Here is a 19363-nt window from a genome sequence, read left to right on the forward strand (position 1 = left end):
TTTATTTAAAAGTATATTAAAATAATATTTTTTATTTTTTAAAAAGATTATTGTTTTTGATATTACACATTATTTTATAATTTAAAAATAAATTAAAAAACATTTTTTGTTTTTAAATTAATCTCAATTCCAAACGGGTGCCTACTATAATACCTAGCATTGCTTCCCCATTTTTCCCTGCGACCCCGCTTCCTTCTACACACATAAGCTCCTCCATTTCTCTCTCTCTATCTCTATCACAAAAGAAACACGAAAATGGCGTGCGAGGGGATCGTGTTAGGCATGGGAAACCCACTCCTCGACATTTCTGCTGTTGTAGACGATGATTTCTTGCAGAAGTAAGTTGTGTCACTTTTAATACCTCTATTACTATGTTTATTGTTCTCATTGTTGCAGAAACCAAAACCTGAACTTTGCTTTATTTGATGTTGTTCTTTTAATGCTTCAATCTTTATTATTCGATACTGCTTGATCCGTGTTTGTTACCTATTAATTAGTTCTTGTTGTCTGATTGGAAATAAGAGGTAGATCTGAGCTGCTTTCAACTTGTGTTTTGGTTTGCAATGACAGATCTGATTTTATTCTTTCATTGTATGATTGATTCTCTCTGTTTTTCTCTCTTTATGAAAATTTCATCGTGATTGTTTGGTTACTGAGAAAATCTTAATGTTTGACGTGTTAAACGAATTTTTTAAATGTGAGAATTGAGCTCTATTTTTTTGTAAATCATTGTTTTCTACAGTTTATATCATATTCTATTCGTTTCAAATTTAAGTATTATGTGATTTAGTTTGGGAATTTAAATACCTTTCTTCCGTTGTTGATTTTCGTTAATTGGACTATTTTGATAGATATGACATCAAGCTGAACAATGCTATCCTCGCCGAAGACAAGCACTTGCCTATGTGAGTTCTTTTTATATTCATGCATTTTCCTATATGTGTTACCTTTTTCAGGCATTTGAAACATTGTATTGATGCTACTCAAAACGATGCTTATTGTTTTTATGGATATTTGAAGGTACGATGAAATGGCTAGCAAGGGCAATGTAGATTACATTGCTGGAGGTAATATCAGGATTTCTAAATTTAATGATGTCATGTTTAAATTTTAATATTTTCAGTTAATGAATAATATTATTTTATGGATGCCTGTAAACTAACGAGTATCATTTTTTCTGTTATGTTTAGGTGCTACTCAAAATTCAATCAGAGTTGCACAGGTTTGTTGTGATAGATATGACTGCATACATTTTTGTTGTCATGCTTCTATTGTATGTGACTAATTTGTTCTTACTTCTCTTGACTTTTGTTTATTGCAGTGGATGCTCCAAATTCCTGGCGCAACCAGCTATATGGGCTCCATTGGGAAGGACAAGTTTGGAGAGGAGATGAAGAAAAACTCAACTGAAGCTGGTGTTAATGTAAATTACCCTGCATCTTTTGTTTCCAACGTTTAGGTTGAGTGTACTGTCAAGGAGATTTAATGAGGATGTGAAATCAGGTACATTATTATGAGGATGAGGCTGCTCCAACTGGAACATGTGCTGTTTGTGTTGTTGGTGGTGAGAGGTCAGTTTTACCTGATTGCCGTGTATTTGTTGTTTGAGTTAAAAGTATGTGCATCTGTTGGTTATTTTGTCCTTGCTAAATACATTGCTGCAAACTGACATGAATCTTTCTCTTGTTTCAAAATTTCAGAATTGTGCTGTTTATAACTGGTATTATCTTTTATGGATATGCTGCATTGTATTATTGAAAAATTATGACATTAACAATTAACAAAAGAAACTAAAAGAGCATGGTGGTTTACGATAGTAATGTGGAACTGGACACTGTTATATTGTCCATCATAGGCAAAGTAACATCATGTAGGGTGTTTTAGGTGCTAAACAATGTTGTTTTGTCAACAAATTTAAGTGATTTTTTGGAAATATATATTCACTTTAGTGCTTGGTTTTCAAGGTTTGTATGACTGGTCATTGAATTTCATTTGTCTTCAACTTTGGTCCCTAGCTGTGAGAGAGAGGAGAGAAATGGCAGAAGAGAGGTAGGAGAGAGAAATTTTTGTTCAGCCTCATTTTGGCCACAAAAACCTCCGACATTGGTTTCTACAGTTTGCCTTGGAGCGAGGAGTTTATTTATGGTGGTTATAGGCACAAAAATAATCGAGTTATTTTGGTTGATTAAAATGAATTTTGAAGTTGAAAATGTGTTTAGGAGTTTTTGAGATGATTTTGAGATAGTTTAGGTGAAAAATGGAGTGATCTGACTGCAAATTGTCGCTGAAAAATTAGGGGTTTTTTTATTAAATATTCTTTTGCAATTGGTGTATTGATGGGATTTTTTTTTAAATCCCTGGATGGGTTTTTTTTATTAATATTTATTTGCAATAGAAATAATTCGTCACTCCAATTTTTATAGAGATCCTGTGCTGTTAGTTAGGCACTATTTGTGATTTTCTGCTTATCCATTTATCATGGGTACCATATATTCTAGCACTGTGTCCAAAATCAACATTTTTTCCAGTTTCTTTCTACATGCTGAGCATATGTGTTGTTTGCCTTTTGGAGGTAGTAGCATCTGTGCCAAGGGAGGGGCTGCTATTAGTAATCCATGAAGTATTGATGGCACGCCAAGGTGGACTGTCATTCACCCCTGGGCCAAATATTTTATTATGGAGAATAAAAATCAGCCCTAATCTTGTTACAGCATAAAATTGTGTAACAAAAGTAGACTGCATGTTGGTGTGAACTTTGCAATTGAAACTATACATTTGTCAATGTTTTCTGGGTTAAAAGTTAAGTGTTTGTTCAGGTCGCTCATTGCAAATTTGTCTGCTGCAAATTGTTACAAATCTGAGCACTTGAAGAGGCCAGAAAATTGGAAACTTGGTACTACCATTTATCTTTCTCTGCTTCCACATTCAACACTTTATTTAGTTGTTGGCCATATTGCATGCTGGTCTCCCCTTTTCAACTTAATCCTTTTCTTTTTTTTTGAAACAGTTGAAAAGGCAAAATATTTCTACATTGCTGGGTTTTTCCTTACCGTGTCTCCTGAATCCATTATGCTTGTTGCTGAACACGCAGCTGCAAACAACAAGGTAAAACTTGCCCAGTCAGATCTTTCTCTTTTGTAATTATTGCTTTTCTCAGTTCAGTAATCTGAGACATGCATGTGCAGGTCTTCATGATGAACCTTTCTGCTCCATTTATCTGTGAGTTCTTCAAGGATGTGCAGGAGAAAGCTCTACCGTAAGTTTGCCAACCTCTGTTTTGTTCATGATGTTTGTCAATGGTTCAAAACTTATTCACCGTTTGTCTACAGTTACATGGACTATGTCTTTGGGAATGAGACCGAAGCCAGAACCTTTGCAAAGGTTCATGGATGGGAGGTAATTGTTTCTTCGTGAATTATAGTCAATCAGAGAACCAAATTCAGCTACACCATGCAATTTACCTAACTGGATTTTTCTTGTTTATCAGACTGAGAATGTTGAGGAGATCGCTCTTAAGATTTCTCAATGGCCTAAGGCATCAGGGGCACACAAGAGGATTACTGTTATTACTCAAGGTTCAGATCCTGTTGTAGTTGCTGAGGATGGGAAGGTGAAATTATTCCCTGTGATATTGTTACCCAAGGAGAAGCTGGTTGATACAAATGGAGCAGGTACGCTCTTCTCTTCCATCTTTTTAGTCTGTCCGATGTTCGGAACTGCCTAGAGATCTTTAAGATATATCCATATCTTATTGATTGGAGTATGTCGGAGTATTCCATTCATCTCTAGTTCCCTCCATCTAAACAGCAGTTTGCTAGAAAGCTAGATCATCTACTATGGTTATAAGAAATGCAAAAAGGATAACATCTGTTAGATCCTGAAATTTAGTGCTTTAAGCTGCTATTAGTTTCAGTATTCCTGCAGGATTCATACCTGGTGTTAGTATCTTTGCAATCTTGACTTCTCCGATCAAATCTTAATAGCTTTTCGTCCGTGGCAGGTGATGCGTTCGTTGGTGGATTTTTGTCACAGCTGGTGCAAGAGAAGCCCATTGAAGACTGTGTGAAAGCTGGTTGCTATGCAGCAAATGTCATTATCCAAAGGTCAGGCTGCACATACCCAGAGAAGCCCGATTTCAAGTAGGCTCATATCTCCCATCCGAGCCTCTTACTCTGTACTTGAGTTGATTTTTCTGTGCGTTCTCCAAAACATAATTTCATAATTTTTCTGTGCGTTCTCCTGAACCCATTTTTTTTGGTAGAGGAGTTTTTTTTTTTTTCCAAGTCACCAGTGTTGCATTGCTTGAGGTAGGAGTCCACAGAGTTGGCGAGCTATCCTTGGCTTAATCCACCAAGCAATTTTTCGCCCTCATAATGAAAAATGGTGAACCAGGTTTGGTTCCGATGAGTCTGTTGTCTATGAAGTAAGATTCGGTCATTTGTGCTATTTATATAAACCTAGCTTTTCACTGGGTATCGTATTTCATCCTGCTATCCTCTTGATAATTCTGAACCGTATACGATAGGAAATTATCAAAGAAAATCAAAGCGGCCATTATACAATATAATTCTTCATTCTCTGTATACACAGAATAAAAGTGGATTTACGTGCCGAGGCACCCAAGAGCGTACAATGGAAGATTAATAGAGAAACATGTATGTACTTGATGATCCTTGTAGATTTGGATTGTCCAAGTTCTGTTTCTGGTCGATATTAAACTTTTTTATTTTTTCGGGGGGGTTCCAATCCCAGAGAAAACGGAAGATCAGTTTTTTTAAAAAAAAATGAAATTTTAATTTAAATAAAAAAATAGTAACATACTGAAATCTAGTTATTCTAGTGGTTGATGTGGGTTTTTATGTTGTTTTAATAAAAAATGGCTCACACGGGTTGAATTGGAGATCTAAAAATCTACGTTTTTCCGGATCTAAACTTGAATAAGATCTGAAAACTATACAGTTTCTCTTGAATCTGAAGAGGGAGATGATAAGAACTCGTTTTTAACAAATTTTGCTAGTGAATGTCTCTATCCGCTAGGGATTGATTGCTTGCAATGCAAGGAGCTGGAAGAACATTTCAGGATTACTGTTGTCCTCTTTTTCTTTCAATTTAAATAGTAATTAATATTAACAATAACAAAACAACTAAATAATGTGAGATAAATTTAACTATTTATATAAACAATTAAGAAATTTAATATATATTTAATCGTTTGGTTAACAAATTCAAAATGTATCTCGAGTGGTTGGTGCACGGGTTGAAATCGAGATGGAGGTTTGAGCTATGATCGGAGCTAACATTTTATGCGTTGTGACATTTTTTTTTTTTAAAAAAAAGAAGGTCCCATGCAAGAAGAACAAAAATATTGGGCCAGGCATATAGGACTCCCTCGTAATTATATATAAGTGTTTTATGGAGTGGGTTGTTTTTTTTTATCTATAATTGTATTTAATTTAATTTTTGTAATTCTATAAAATATAAATCTAGTTTATTTAATTTTTTTAGATTCGAGCGGGTTGAATATATTGAGTTGGGCTAAAATTTTTATAATATTAGAAATATCCGCGAGTTAGGCATATTAATTATTTTATTCTTTGATGATCCTAAAACAATATTAGATTGCAACTATTAGAACTAGATAAAACCTTTAAAATGTCTATATACCAGGAATAATATAAAAATTATTATGTAAAAATAAAACAAAACAAAAAAATAGCTGGCAAACATTTTATCAAATAATTAAAGTGCAACATGATACAAAAACAGACTAGTAAGAAAATATTATAAAGTACTTATGGGTTTATGATTTGATTTTAAAAAAATGAAACTTTAGCTTGGATTTTTGAAATTCTTATTTGTTTTTTTATGGTCTCTTGGTTACCAAATAAAAAATATTGATATTATAAAATACTACGTCACTTTATCAAATCAAACTTAAAAAATAACAAGTATAATTTATGTGAATACAAGGAATAGAGAAAAGGAAAAGAGATTAAAAGAATGAGAGACGATTATAAACACCAAGGTGAGAAAGAAAGAAAATAAGGGGGGAGAAAAAAAAAATTATTTATCCTAGGAAAACATGTTACTTATATTTGGATATACAAGTTGAGTTGGGTTAAACGAATTTTAAAAATCTTAACTCACACCCAACTCATAATATTTATTTAATAGTTTTTTTTAATTTGCTATCATCTACAATATCTGTATTATTTAATTTTAATAAATCAAGTAAAGGCAAGTTAAATAATAAAAATATTATAAATGAGCACTCCTAAACCCACGCGCGCTGTATTGTTGAAGCACGGGATGGGCTTAAAGAAAGGAGGCTCATCCTTAAGAGATTTGAGCCTGGTCCTATATTTAACAACGCTTCCAATAATGATCCAGCTACAACCAAAACTATTATCGTGTGAAACCAGCAAAAAATATCCTCAACAAATAAAACCAAGGAAAATAAATAAATAAATAAATTGTTGCGAAAAAATTGCATGAATCTTTGTTTAAAAAACCGTTATTTCAAGTTGAATTACATGCCCGCGATCTTCCCTTTGTTTTTTTTACACTTATTTCTCTTGATCTTTTGTAATTTTTGTAATTTCATTATTTAATATAAAATTTTTATTGAATTTTATTATCTAATATTAAATTATTTACAAATATGTTTTATTATTTTTTATTATATAAAAAATAAATATAAACTAGTAAAATATTTTGATTAAAAGTTTTGCGAGTTGACTAAGTAAACTTAAAATGTTTATTTTTCCATTTCTTAGGATTTATACAGTCAAAATAAGTCCCATATGATTTAATTCAAAATCTAAGCTAAACAAAAAGTCGAGAGTTGAAATTTTTTAGATTTAAAACCATTATATCAAGTTAAATGACAATACTAAAAATTTCCAATATTTTATATTTTAAGTCATGAATTGTTTAGGTTGTGAATTTATCTTTTATTGATTTCAATAAATAAATCCAATAAACACAGTTAGATGAATGTTTTATTTTGTATAGTTGAATATTTTTATTTATATTCATCTTTTAATTTTATCAAAAAAAAAAATTTGGTTAACAATTTTCTTCCCATTTACTTACATAAGTGGTTATTAATTTATTTAATGAGATACTTAGATGAATTTTTTAATTTATATTTTAAATTTTTTTATGTTAAAAAATACATTGAAACTATTTATACAATCAATGATTTTTTTAAAAAATTATGATGGGCGGAGAATGATGGTTAGTAATCGCTAAATAGCAGATCGTTGACTACTGGGCTCCGCAAGAAAACTTTGAAGAGAAGGCGCGGGCAAGAAAACTTGGAAGAGAAGAAGATAGAAGCAACCTCACTGTCCGTAAAGATGGGGACAATCCGAGCGCACATTTGTTTTGTATCCAACAAATCTTTACACAGCTAAAGTAGGAATCTTCAATCTTGTATTATCAAAGCATTTTAAAAGATTTATACATGCAGGAAGCCAATCGGCCCAACTCTAATGAACCGGGCCTTTTTCTGGCAAGATCTCCAACGAGGCCGGAAACCTATAAAAGGAAGGTGGCAAATTTACGAATTTTGTTAGTGCATATCTCTATCTGCTGCCGGGCACTGATTATTTTATTTGTTTTTTTTTTTTTTTTTTTTATGTTTGGATTAATTTATATATATATCCTAACTAATTTTAGACATCCTAAAGATTATAAAACTCAAATGGGTTATTTTTAAAACTTAAATTCAAGACCTAATCAGTTAAGATATAGAGTTGGAGGAGACTAATTATTTTTTTTTTGGTAACCCGAGGTGTCCGGGTCAGTTTACGTGCATCACAACTAATTTCCGGGCTCATTAAACATTATGCAAGCCCAATAAATATATAAGATACCACAGAGATGACAAGTATACAAAAATAAAGCTTGAACTTTGATACAGAAAAAAAAAAAAAAAGTTTCTTCCACCACCACTGGACCACAAGCTCAGAGGAGACTAATTACTTGCAACGCAGGGAGGTGGAAGAACATTACAAAATTACTCACTGTTATCCTTTTTTTTTTCTTCCGGTTTGATCTCTGATTAACATTAACAAAAACCGGACCAGTTTAACTGTTTATTACAATAACTAAGAAGATTAATATATATATTTTTAATTATTTGATTAAAGAATTCAAATTGTATCTCGAGTGGCTAGCACGCGGTTCAAAGTCGAGATAGCATGATAAGGACACTAATATTTACGCGTTGTCAAAAAAACATGAAAGCCCCGTATACAAGGCGGAAAAAAAAAAAACGGGTACAGGCAAAGGCATGCGAAGCCTCCCCTGTGCCCCCACGCATTGTTGTTTTGTAGGAGCATGGGATGGGCTTCAAGAAAGGAGGCCCATCATCATTAAAAAAAACTTAAGAGCCTGTTCTCTGTGTATAACAATGTTTTGAAATTGTTTGTTTTTATATTTTAAAAAATATTTTATTTATTTTTAATTAATATTTTTATTTTTTTACATCGATTCTTCTTATATTGTTTGTTTTTATATTAAAAATAATTTTTTTAAAAAAAATTATCATCTTAATATATTGTAAAAGTAAAAAATATTTTCTTAAAGAACTATTACAATAATAACAAACGGAATCTTCTAAAAACGAGCCAGCTCCAACCAAAACTAGTAGTGTGTGAAACCAGCCAAAATTGTCCTTAACAAATAAAACCAAGGAAAAAAATTGTGCCAGAACACTTGCATGAATTTTTGGTTTAAAAACACCAAGTTTATTGACTTGCCCATGAATTTTTTTAATTGGCCATTTGATTTTTATTTTTTACTTTTTTTTATCTTTTGATTTTATTATTTTTATTGAATTTTATCATTTGATATTATAGATTTATTTATTTTATTTTTTATCATTTAATAAAATAAAATATAAATTCAATTGAGTGGAATTCATAATCCAAGTTATGAGTTTTGTCACTTAACTAAAACGAAACTGATATTTTATTTTTCAAAATTTATTTTTTAAAAAATTATATATTAAAATAACTCTTATATAATTTAATTTAAAATATAAATTAAGCAACAAGTAAAATTGAGATTTCTTAAATTTAAACTGTTTTACCGTTATTACTGATAATAATAACAAAAACTCCGACACTGTGTATTATTTTTTTAAATTCAAGTTTTTTGAGTCCAGTGCTAAATAGCAAACTGTTGATCGCTGAGCTCCGCAAGAAAACTTTGAAGAGAAGACAAAACTCGAAGCAATCTCACTGTCCGTAAAGTTGGGGTGTGAATTTTACAGAATCTTTACAATACTTGCAGCAGCAGCATTAGCATTTGTTCTGTATCCATGCATGTATTATCCAACAGACTTTTACACAGCTAATTAAAGTAGGAATCTTGTATTATCAAGGTATTTTAAAAGATTTATACATGCAGGAAGCCAATCGGGCCAAATCTCAGATGAAATTGATCACATCAAATTATGTTATCCATGGCCATATTGGGTTAAATAAGTAATGCAAACCCTACGATAATATAACCTATGATTGCGATGTAATTAATTGTGAACTTTAATTTATTCAAAATGATTAGGAAGGTGCCAAGCCTTTCTGTCATTTCTTCTTTAAACTTGTGACTCTTATTGGGTGTAATTTTCTTCATCCTTGATGGAGACGGAGACCCCTACGTGTTTTTTTTTTTTTTTTTCCATTAATGTTTTGGGATCTAAATTAATTCCTTTCCTCCCAAGTTTCTTTCTAACTTTAGGAGGAACAGTCCTGATCCTACTCGGAAACTGACATTAGCGCATAAACATCCTGTTTTTCTTTGAGGGCAGCTTTGCTCTTTCCCCTATATATTTTAGCCCTGCTTGCTCTTTCCCCCACAACTACAAAACCAATTTTTTTTCCCTTGGAAACAAGATCCCCCAAGCGCTTTCTTCTTTGCCATGGAGTCTCATGATTTTAGCTCAGATATCATCTATGAGATTCTAACTCGTTCATCCATGGAAACTGTAGGAAGATGCAGACTTCTTTCCAAGGAATGCAACAGGATAACCTATGACTCTATTTTCACCAATCTTCATAACCAAAGAACCAACACTATATCCGGTTATTTCATGCAAAGCATGATGAGCAACATATTTTATTCCTCCTTTGTGTCCATTGACAGCACTACTTGGAGGTCCTATCCTAAACTGTCCCTCAATTTCTTACCTGACAGAGTGGAGATTCAGGGATCAACAAACCAAGGTATTTTGCTTTGTCGAACACATCATCCACGATATTATGTGTGCAAGCCTACCACCAAGCAATGGCGAAGAATCCCGAACCCGAAGACCCGATACCATACTTTAGCTACTGGCATGATTGTGATAAGATCGAACCCTTTGCATTACCAGATAGTAAGGTTCTCGCAGCCCAGACCTCGGTGTCATGATAAAGAATTCTATCAATATTATTGGGTTAGATGTGAGTTGTTTGATTCGAAGACTTGGACGTGGAAGCAATTGGATGAAGTGAAGTTGCAAAATCATGAGACGCTTTCTCGCAAGCCTGCTGTATCTGTATCCGGCTCACTTCACTGGCTTACATGGGTAGAAAACAACATTATTGCTTTTCATGTAAGCAAAGAAAGCTATAGCATGTTTTCACTACCTCTATCAGTTTCTGAGGATTACAAGGGCAAGGACATTGAACTCGTCGAATATATGGGAAAACTCGCCGTAACCTGCATTGGTGAAGATGAGAGTTCCATGGAATTGTGGGTCATGGAGAATTATGGGAAAACAGAATGGAACAAGAGGTATAAGATAAACTTTGAAGCTTTAAGAAGAAAGGAACCCGACACCAGGCCTGCTGCGTTCTACAATGCTGATATTGTGCTAATGAAACAATATGATCATCGCGTGACGTTCTTCAACTTCAAGAACGGAAATATTGATCGGCTGTCTTTAGAGAACAACGTAAATCATGGATGTTTCCGATTTCAATCGGATTTTGAGCCGAGTGATTTGACGGGTGGATTTGCATTGAAACATCCGCAAGGTAAACGAGGAATAAGAAAATCAAAGAGAAGGAAGTCTCTTACAAAATATAGTATTGGTCAATTAGGTTTCAGACAATTCTTTGCTCTAACCTCTTCAAAATCGTTTCTCATTCTGCTGTTAGCCTTCAGTTTTTTTCTGCTGTGTTTTAGATTTCTAGATAGTCATATTATTGTGGTCGAAGATTAATATTGGCAGTGGATTAGTATTGTTTTTCTATTCAATCTTGTTTAAGTACCTGGTTAATTCCTTGCATTTGTTTATGCTTGATGATTTCTACTCTTGAAATAAGAGGATCAACAAATTTCTACAAAGATTGAAGTAGTTTGCAAAGAAAATTAGCGGGGCTAGCTCTGACTCTAAAACAGTTAGACTTGCAAAGCTAAATTTGTTTACAGGAATTTACTGATATCAAGCTTGCCTTGTATGTTGCGCTGAAGCCATGAAAATTACATATTAACGAACAACAGAATTACACATTTGCAATTACAGTTTCTGCTCAATAATGTACAATTAAGCCGCCCTTCTCTTGCTCTTTCTTCTCTCAACCAAAATTGCTAAACTAGATAAAAAACAGTGCATCTCAGAAACATAACAAAAACTTATGATCCTGTTGAGAGTTTACACAGTGTAGAATGCTATTGAACATGTTCTCATTGCATGGAATGCAAAGTTTTGGCCCTGTGGTGAATCCAAAAACCTCCTCGGTGCGATCAAGCATTGCCTTGAAGAGAGGATGCTGCAGTAAAGTAACCTTGATCACATATCTTTTGCAGTCTTCACCTACATAAACTGCTAGATGACCTTTTGGAACATCTTTTGGTATGAAGTACTCATCCTTAGGCAAAAGAGACCAGCTTTTCCGACTTTGAAAATGGTTACTAGTTGCATGTTTCAGAAACCAGTTCATACCGATATTGAGGTACTTGCAGAGACGATGTTTGAGAAACCTGCCCTTCTTTACCATCTGTGGTACCATGATCCTATGAGAAAGAGAGAGGGATATAAAGAGGGAGAGGGGATGGGAAAATATGGAACTGGATGTGTGGTTTTTATACTTGTCTAACAGTGTTGAAATTGACAAATTGGCATATTTTGCCCATCTTTTTTTTACGCACCTTTTGTGTTGCAGACGTTATAGCTAGTTTGATCATGTTCTTAGAGATAATAATAAGAAAAATGGGATAGATCTGGTTGGGGAAGTTCTGACATGAATTATGTAAAAAAAATTGCAATTTGTGTCTCTTGGATATTTTTAAAAATCACTTCACTCTTATAGGCCAGAGAGACAAGTGTGCTCCAAATCCTGATGAAGTATCTACTTGAGAATAATATCAGTGCCATGACTGTGTACTAATCATGAAAGTGTATAAAAATATATCATAATGGAGCTAAGCTCATAGGGTCAAAAATCATGCGCTAAATTTAAGGACTCGGGTAAGTGCAGCAAAAACTGCAGCACTCTCTTTCAAATGGAGTTCAAGTTTCCTTTTTAAGTATCTGCTAATGGTGGTTCTTGATCCTTTGCAGGATTTCGTAAACCTTTAAAATATTTTTTTCTGCCAATCATCTTAGGCTAGGAGTTCTTGTTCCTCTGAATTCTGATGATTAGCTATCAACACACATTTTTCTTCAATCAAGTGTTCTTCGAAACAAGTTGGCATAGTTTTTAGTTTTCTTAAGAAACTCATGTGCGGTCTGTTATCTTCCCAAGACACCAAATATTAGATATTGCTTTCAAATGCTGATTTTCCAGAGGAGAGAACTTCAAGTTAGCACACGGATTTGGCTTAAAGGACATAGTTTTGTTAGGTACTACTGTATGAAGAGATGTTCTGCAAGGACACACCATTCAAACAAATTAAACATATAGCCAACAGAATTTGAAAACATGGGTTAGAATGATCTCAATGATTCCATCCTCTCCCTACCCAATTTGTGAGGGGAGAGGGAGAGATATGGGCATGGTCGGAGGTTGGAAATTTTTCTCACATGATGCCAAAAGATCTGGTAGTTTAGGACACTATTTTCTAGTTCATTGCTCAATTATTTTGTATTATCTTTTGAACATTAGGGACATGCTGGTATTCTTAGAGTTTCTCTAAAAGATCTAAAGTGAAGAGAATTAAATTTTACTGATATTTTTAGCACCACACTACACCTTCAAAGCATATGGTTCATGTTTCTATGCTGTTATGCAATGGGACGGGGACCCCTGCTGCTCTCAATCTTGGGTGCCATGGAAATGGCTCCTTGGCTTCCTATTTGATGATAGCCACCCTAGCTTGTAGAACAATTTGTACCCTTCCATTCTCCTACTTGGTGCCCTCTTTGCTGACTGCTATGGATATTGAAAATTTGGTTCCCTGGATAATTTATATTCTAGGTACATGGTGCAGGAGTTTTCAATCAATTAGCACTGTACTTGACGCAAGGGTGACATGCAGGTATGGATCAAGAATTCTTTTCTCCAACTTTGTCTGGCCCATCCAAGATTTAACCAATGTTGACCCAGCAATCCAATAAACTGTGTAAAATGCTGGCAAGTAGCATTTCTCTTTACACTATGGTAAAACTTAATCAGATGGTCAAAGAAATGGCAATTTTGTGTGGAGAAAACTAACAAGAACGTTTGTCCCTGCATGCTTGCCACTTGTACCTGATGAAACTCCATGATCTCACCTCTTTCACTCCTCACTCATTCCACATCCAAATGTCAAGTTTTTACACAATCTACATCACTAGGAGTCTAGGACTTCTCACTTCAGTCTGACACCTGGGTCCTGACTCCTTTCAACTCTCTCAGCTCAGCTTCCCCAGCCAAAATAGCCTCACTTTGCACCACAGCCAGCAGGCACCGCCATCTCTGTCTTTCACCATGGCTCTCTCTTCCCTTCTCTCCAAACCTTGCATTTCTCTCCTTTCCGCCAAACCCTCTCCCGAAAACAAAAACAACAAAATTTCACCAACTTCATTCACTCTTTGCAGTTCTCTCAAAACTAAACAATCTCGCGTAACCAAACCAGCCACTCTATCCAAAACCCACAAACTGTCGTGGCAGCAAGAACTCAAACAAGCATTTCAACAACCCAAAAGCCAGAACTTACAAACAAACAATGATAGCATCGATTGCAACATTGATGATATTGATGATGAGTCCTTTCAAAAATTGGTTGACAAGAGATGTGTAGACAATGTAAGAATGCTAATAGTAGATGCTGTTCAAAATGCACAAGCAGGTCACCCTGGAATGGCACTAGGGATGGCTGATATTGGATATTATTTATACAGACATGTTATGAGGTATAATCCAAGAGACCCCAAGTGGTTTAACAGGGATAGGTTTGTTTTGAGTGCTGGTCATGGATGTTTACTTCAGTATGTTTGCCTTCATCTTGCTGGGTTCGAATCTGTTCAGGTATTGGCTTTTTTCAGTCTCAGTAACTTTTTATGTCAGTTTAAGCTTCTAATTGAAGTGTCTATTTACATTGCAGAAAATATTGTCTCTATTAAATATTCAATGGTTTTGAGACTAGCTTCTCCTGCCTGAACAGGGAAAATCTAGTTCTTGATTAAGAAATTAACATTTATATCAGGTTGTTTATGCCAACCTACACCGATACTTAATATATCATTACAGGAATAATTAATGTGTGTTCAACAAGAGGTTATTGTTTTAAGGTCTAGCAGCCTCCTGCAAAGACAGAGTAGCCAGTTGAGGTCTTGAGTAAAAGACCAGAAGTCCTAATTTTGATTGTTCTAGGCTATTCATGCATCTTTTGAACTTTAGTATGCTTTACTCCCGGTAGTTCCCATCTCCAGCATAGATATATCTATGCACATTTGAGGCTTTTAAATTTACAAATTTCAATGTCATGCTTCATTCAGCTAGAAGACCTGAAGCGCTTGTGTAAACTTGGGAGTCGCACCCCAGGTCACCCGGAGAATACAGTAACAGATGGGATCGAAGTCACAACAGGTATGGATTTTTCTTTTTTTTTTTAAAAAAAGATAATCTGCAGCGTGTATTGATATGATGGATAAACTATATGGGAGCAATGTGAATATGCTTAATTACTCATGGAAATTTATATTGATTTACTTTATATATGATTTTCCAATAGGCCCTCTTGGTCAAGGAGTCGCTAACGCGGTTGGTCTTGCCCTAGCGGAAGCTCACTTGGCTGCTAGATTCAATAAGCCTGATTGCGATATTGTTGACCATCGGACGTTAGTATATATATTCTAGCTAGCTCATTTGCAAAAATAGCATCAAGATGTGCAGGTTGCCATAGTTGTGATACTGATTCTTGATGTAGATATTGCATCATGGGAGATGGGTGTGCCATGGAGGGAATAACGCATGAAGCTGCATCTTTGGCTGCACATTGGAAGCTCCACAAGCTCACAATGATTTACGATGACAATCATAATACTATTGATGGACCGATTAGCCTGGCATTTTCTGAAGATATATCCGCTCGATTCAAGGCTCTTGGTTGGAATACAATCACAGTGGATAACACACATGATGATATGGATTCATTCAACGATGCTCTTCTCTCTGCTTTTGGTGACACTGAAAAACCAACTTTCATAAGAGTTCGTGACTTCATCAAAAGTTGCTCACTGAAAAACCAATTTCAGTTTTTGTTATTTTTCTGAGATTCCCACTAGTAGTTCATGTCATGGGAAGCAATTGTGAAATGAAAAAACTGCAAATTGACTAGGCCATAGCTACCCTCTATACAATTTAACAAATACTTCCAGTTATATGTCTAATTGGCACTTGTAATCTTCTAAATACACAGGTGAAAACTTTGATAGGGAGATTGTCTAGAAAGGAAGGGACATCGAAAGCTCACCATGGAACCTTTGAAGAAGATGACGTGAAGCAAATGAGGCAGAAAGTTAACTGGGATAGTCGGGAGCCATTCCATGTCATTCCTATGGTCTATAGGTCTGGTTTACTGAATCATTTCTGGCTAAGCAACTTCATTTCTACAGCCACACCTAAGAATTCGTCAGAAAAATAATTGTGATGTAATATATACTGCAGGGAAATGCAAATTCAGACAGATCACGGAGAAAAATTGGAGAAAGAGTGGTTCTCTAAATTCGACTATTTCAAAACCAATTATCCTGAGGAGGCTGCAGAATTTGAAGTTCTTCTTAGTGGTGGTCTGCCTCCTAACTGGGAAACCTGCTTACCGGTAATTTGCAGATTACAAGAACTCTATATACATACTTGGAAACATTAGAAGGTTTAGTTTACTTTGTTTCCAGTTCTTTTGTGCCTGTAAAGGAGTTTATTAAGTTCAGAAATGACAACGAAGCGTGATCTAAACCAATTTCACTAACAAGACATTGTTCTTACCCCAACAGGAGTGGTCTGTAACAGACCCAGTGGATGCTACTCGCGGGTACTCCGAAAAGTGCTTAAATCAACTTGTCAAGGTGCTTCCAGGACTGATTGGTGGGAGTGCTGATCTTGCTTCTTCTAACAAAGTCTATCTCCAGGGGTCCCAAGACTTCCAGCATAGCTCCTTCTATGGTCGCAACATTCGCTATGGAGTACGAGAGCATGCAATGGCAGGAATTTCAAATGGAATTGCATTGCATAGAAGTGGTCTAATCCCTTTTGCAGCTACTTTCCTTATATTCTCAGACTACATGAAAAACTCAATCCGCCTTTCTGCCTTGAGCCATGCAGGAGTAATATATATCATGACTCATGACTCTATTGGTCTCGGGGAAGATGGTCCAACTCACCAGCCAATCGAACAGCTTGCTGGACTTAGAGCGGTACCACGGCTTCTAGTTTTCAGACCAGCAGATGGAAACGAAACTGCTGGTGCGTACAGAGAGGCTATAACAAATAGAGATGCACCTAGTGTCATTGCATTATCAAGGCAAAAGGTGGCAGCAAACTTAGAAGGAACATCAGCAAACGAAGTTGAAAAGGGAGGATACATTATAAGTGACAATTCTGGAAAAAGCTTGCCAGATATCATATTAATCGGTACCGGTTCTGAGCTATGTCTTTGTGAAGAGAGTGCTAAGATGCTAAGGAAAGAAGGGAGGAGAGTGAGGGTTGTTTCTCTTGTTTGCTGGCAACTTTTCAACAGGCAGCCAAAGGAGTATAAGGAGCATGTATTGCCATCGAGTGTTTCGAAGCGCATCAGCGTCGAGGCTGGATCCTCAATGGGTTGGAGTGAGTATGTAGGTAGAGAAGGTATAGTTATGGGCGTGGAAGAGTTTGGGGCTAGTGGAGCATATTTGGACACATTTAAGAAGTTCGGTTTCACTGAAGAGAATGTAACTAGGGTTGCAAAGTCATTGCTTTCTCAGTACTAGTACCATAGAACAGAGGGTATACAACTTCAGTTCTTCTTAGAAACACCAAAAAACATCTGATATATATTTCTCTTTGAATTAAATGAGTTCGTGAGGAAATAAGAATGTTACATGGTAAGTGAAAAAACTCCTGCCTTTAGATCATTTAGCTGCTATTATCAGATTAACTACAGTTTTCTCAAGAAGAGGGTGGGTACGTGATATTCCAAAATTACTTGTGGCCTTGTCCAAATGATAAGAAACGACACCAAAAAAAGTAAAAATATCTGAGAATGTCACTGTTATCCCACATTTTCAGCTCTCCAAATGGTCAGGGGACCTTAAATTCTTCAGAAAATTGTAGCCTTCAGGCTTCAAGGGTCGTGCATGCCTCAGGCTTTCCCTTGTTTTACTCCAAACCACTAATAGCAACTTGTGAAGACCATCTCTTTTCCCAGAAAACCGTAGCTCTTTGCCCTACTATAGGCAATAACATCACCTATTTATTAACCTAATAGTCCATTCAAAATTTGCTGAGTCTCAAAAGAAAATGGCCATCAAGAAAATCATCGCCGCCTTCCTCATCTTGACATTTCTTGTCATGGTATGTGCAGTCGATGACCCACTGACAACATGTGTCAATAGCTGTCTTCCACAATGCATTGAAACTGCACCAAGTTCATTACGGCCTAAATGTGAGACAGCCTGCCTGGAATTTTGCACAGCTAATTGAAACTCTGTTACTGTGGACTACCCGAAAGCATTTCGCAAGAATCAGAACAGGTAGATAAGTCTGCTAGTGCTGTACATTCAAATCTGTTTTTTTTTTTCAAGGTTTAATTGTTGTTTATGTCTTGTAAGGTTGCAAGTATCTGTTATATATATATATATATATATATATGCAAGGAAATCTTTTTGTTTAACCAGCTTCTTTAGCACACCATTATTAATCTCATTGTTAATTGTTGAAAAAATATTATAAAAAGACGATGTGAATTTATGATAACCAAATTCTTCTGATTCGTTGGTGCAGCGGGCCTGGAATGATTACCAGCTGCTACAGCAGGTTCTTGTAATGCGATTGATATGGTTAATTGTTGGCTTAGATCTTCAATATTTCTTTTTTCTTTTTGGTTTTCTTGATGAAAAGTTCGCGCGAATTAAAAGCCTTGGGATTTTAGGACAGTGATAATTAGTGAAGAGGGGAGCATCAAATGCGTTGTTGATTTGACCAGCTGTGCTGATTAAATATCTATCCACATTTTTTCATCAGCTTCAAGTAGCATTGTTGAAAAAATATTAACGGATTATAGTTATAGCTTTTCCAATCATTTTTTTGTTTGAAAATATACTGAAGTAATAATTTTTAATATTATTACATTAAAACAATTGTTAAAATATATAAAAAAATTTCAAGTAAAGAAAAAAAATAAAAATTATTTTTAAAACACAAAAATAAACAAGCTCCTAACCACCTTTCATACCTCATGTTTCCATATTTTACTCCAACCCATAATTGTTAGATTGGTCCAGAGTCTAATCTGAATTATTAGATCATTGAGAATTTTAAAAAAAAAAATAACCACAAACACATGACTTCTTATAAAAACAATTTTAATTTTTTTAAAAAAAGTTGATTACTTGATTTGGACATGAATGATCCGGATTCTAAACTAGATTATTAGGTCATCTAGAGTCAAACTTGTTAATTTTAAAATAGTGTGGTTTTTGAAAAAATTAGAATAAATACATAGACATGGTTTCTTATATTAAAAAAAAACTTCTAAATTTGTTTTTTAGAGTTAATTAGCAACGTAAATCAGGTGATAAATAAATAAATTATGAGGTCATCCAAATTACTTGATTCAAACCTGATTTTAATGAATTTTAAAAGAATAGATAGATAAAATAAATAATAAAAAACTGTATAATATTACAGCTCTTGTCATTACATCCATTCAAGTAAAATTAATTAATTTTGATTCGTGCTGTGTCATA

At 34.8% G+C, this 19363-nt stretch overlaps 4 protein-coding genes across 4 annotated transcripts; 3 read left to right on the forward strand and 1 right to left on the reverse strand.

Annotated features, from left to right (window-relative positions):
• Window positions 1–161: 161 nt before the first annotated feature.
• LOC118060004 (adenosine kinase 2) lies at window positions 162–4475 on the forward strand. Its single transcript, XM_035073078.2, has 12 exons — window positions 162–338; window positions 852–905; window positions 1021–1067; window positions 1191–1222; window positions 1322–1423; window positions 1504–1571; window positions 2817–2893; window positions 3008–3105; window positions 3186–3256; window positions 3330–3396; window positions 3488–3671; window positions 4001–4475. Exons 1-12 carry the CDS (start codon window positions 256–258, stop codon window positions 4141–4143), a joined length of 1026 nt encoding a protein of 341 aa, XP_034928969.1. The 5' UTR covers window positions 162–255; the 3' UTR covers window positions 4144–4475.
• Window positions 4476–9872: 5397 nt separating this feature from the next.
• LOC118060005 (F-box protein At5g49610) lies at window positions 9873–11246 on the forward strand. Its single transcript, XM_035073079.2, has one exon. The coding sequence runs from the start codon at window positions 9932–9934 to the stop codon at window positions 11216–11218; it is 1287 nt and encodes a 428-aa protein (XP_034928970.1). The 5' UTR covers window positions 9873–9931; the 3' UTR covers window positions 11219–11246.
• Window positions 11247–11612: 366 nt separating this feature from the next.
• On the reverse strand, window positions 11613–12008 carry LOC118059787 (auxin-induced protein 15A). Its single transcript, XM_035072761.1, has one exon. It carries the CDS (start codon window positions 12006–12008, stop codon window positions 11613–11615), a length of 396 nt encoding a protein of 131 aa, XP_034928652.1.
• A 1193-nt stretch (window positions 12009–13201) lies between these two features.
• Window positions 13202–17491, forward strand: LOC118059789 (transketolase, chloroplastic). The gene is made up of 8 exons (XM_035072762.2): window positions 13202–13390; window positions 13836–14447; window positions 14918–15008; window positions 15154–15259; window positions 15349–15631; window positions 15841–15989; window positions 16089–16242; window positions 16415–17491. The coding sequence occupies exons 1-8, from the start codon at window positions 13202–13204 to the stop codon at window positions 17384–17386; spliced, it is 2556 nt and encodes an 851-aa protein (XP_034928653.1). The 3' UTR covers window positions 17387–17491.
• The last annotated feature ends 1872 nt before the right edge of the window (window positions 17492–19363 follow it).

This window comes from Populus alba, chromosome 10 (assembly GCF_005239225.2).
Source record: "Populus alba chromosome 10, ASM523922v2, whole genome shotgun sequence".
NCBI lineage: Eukaryota > Viridiplantae > Streptophyta > Magnoliopsida > Malpighiales > Salicaceae > Populus > Populus alba.

What these genes read in the sequence shown, in the direction of transcription:
- LOC118059789 (XM_035072762.2), top strand. Translation starts at nt 13,202, where the DNA reads ATGGTTCATGTTTCTATGCTGTTATGCAATGGGACGGGGACCCCTGCT. An exon ending in GTCATTCCTATGGTCTATAG is followed by an intron (nt 15,990 to 16,088) that starts GTCTGGTTTACT and finishes TATATACTGCAG; the next exon opens with GGAAATGCAAATTCAGACAG. An exon ending in ACTGGGAAACCTGCTTACCG is followed by an intron (nt 16,243 to 16,414) that starts GTAATTTGCAGA and finishes TTACCCCAACAG; the next exon opens with GAGTGGTCTGTAACAGACCC.
- LOC118060005 (XM_035073079.2), top strand. Translation starts at nt 9,932, where the DNA reads ATGGAGTCTCATGATTTTAGCTCAGATATCATCTATGAGATTCTAACT.
- LOC118059787 (XM_035072761.1), bottom strand. Translation starts at nt 12,008, where the DNA reads ATGGTACCACAGATGGTAAAGAAGGGCAGGTTTCTCAAACATCGTCTC.
- LOC118060004 (XM_035073078.2), top strand. Translation starts at nt 256, where the DNA reads ATGGCGTGCGAGGGGATCGTGTTAGGCATGGGAAACCCACTCCTCGAC. An exon ending in TGTGTTGTTGGTGGTGAGAG is followed by an intron (nt 1,572 to 2,816) that starts GTCAGTTTTACC and finishes GTGTTTGTTCAG; the next exon opens with GTCGCTCATTGCAAATTTGT. An exon ending in CAAAGGTTCATGGATGGGAG is followed by an intron (nt 3,397 to 3,487) that starts GTAATTGTTTCT and finishes CTTGTTTATCAG; the next exon opens with ACTGAGAATGTTGAGGAGAT.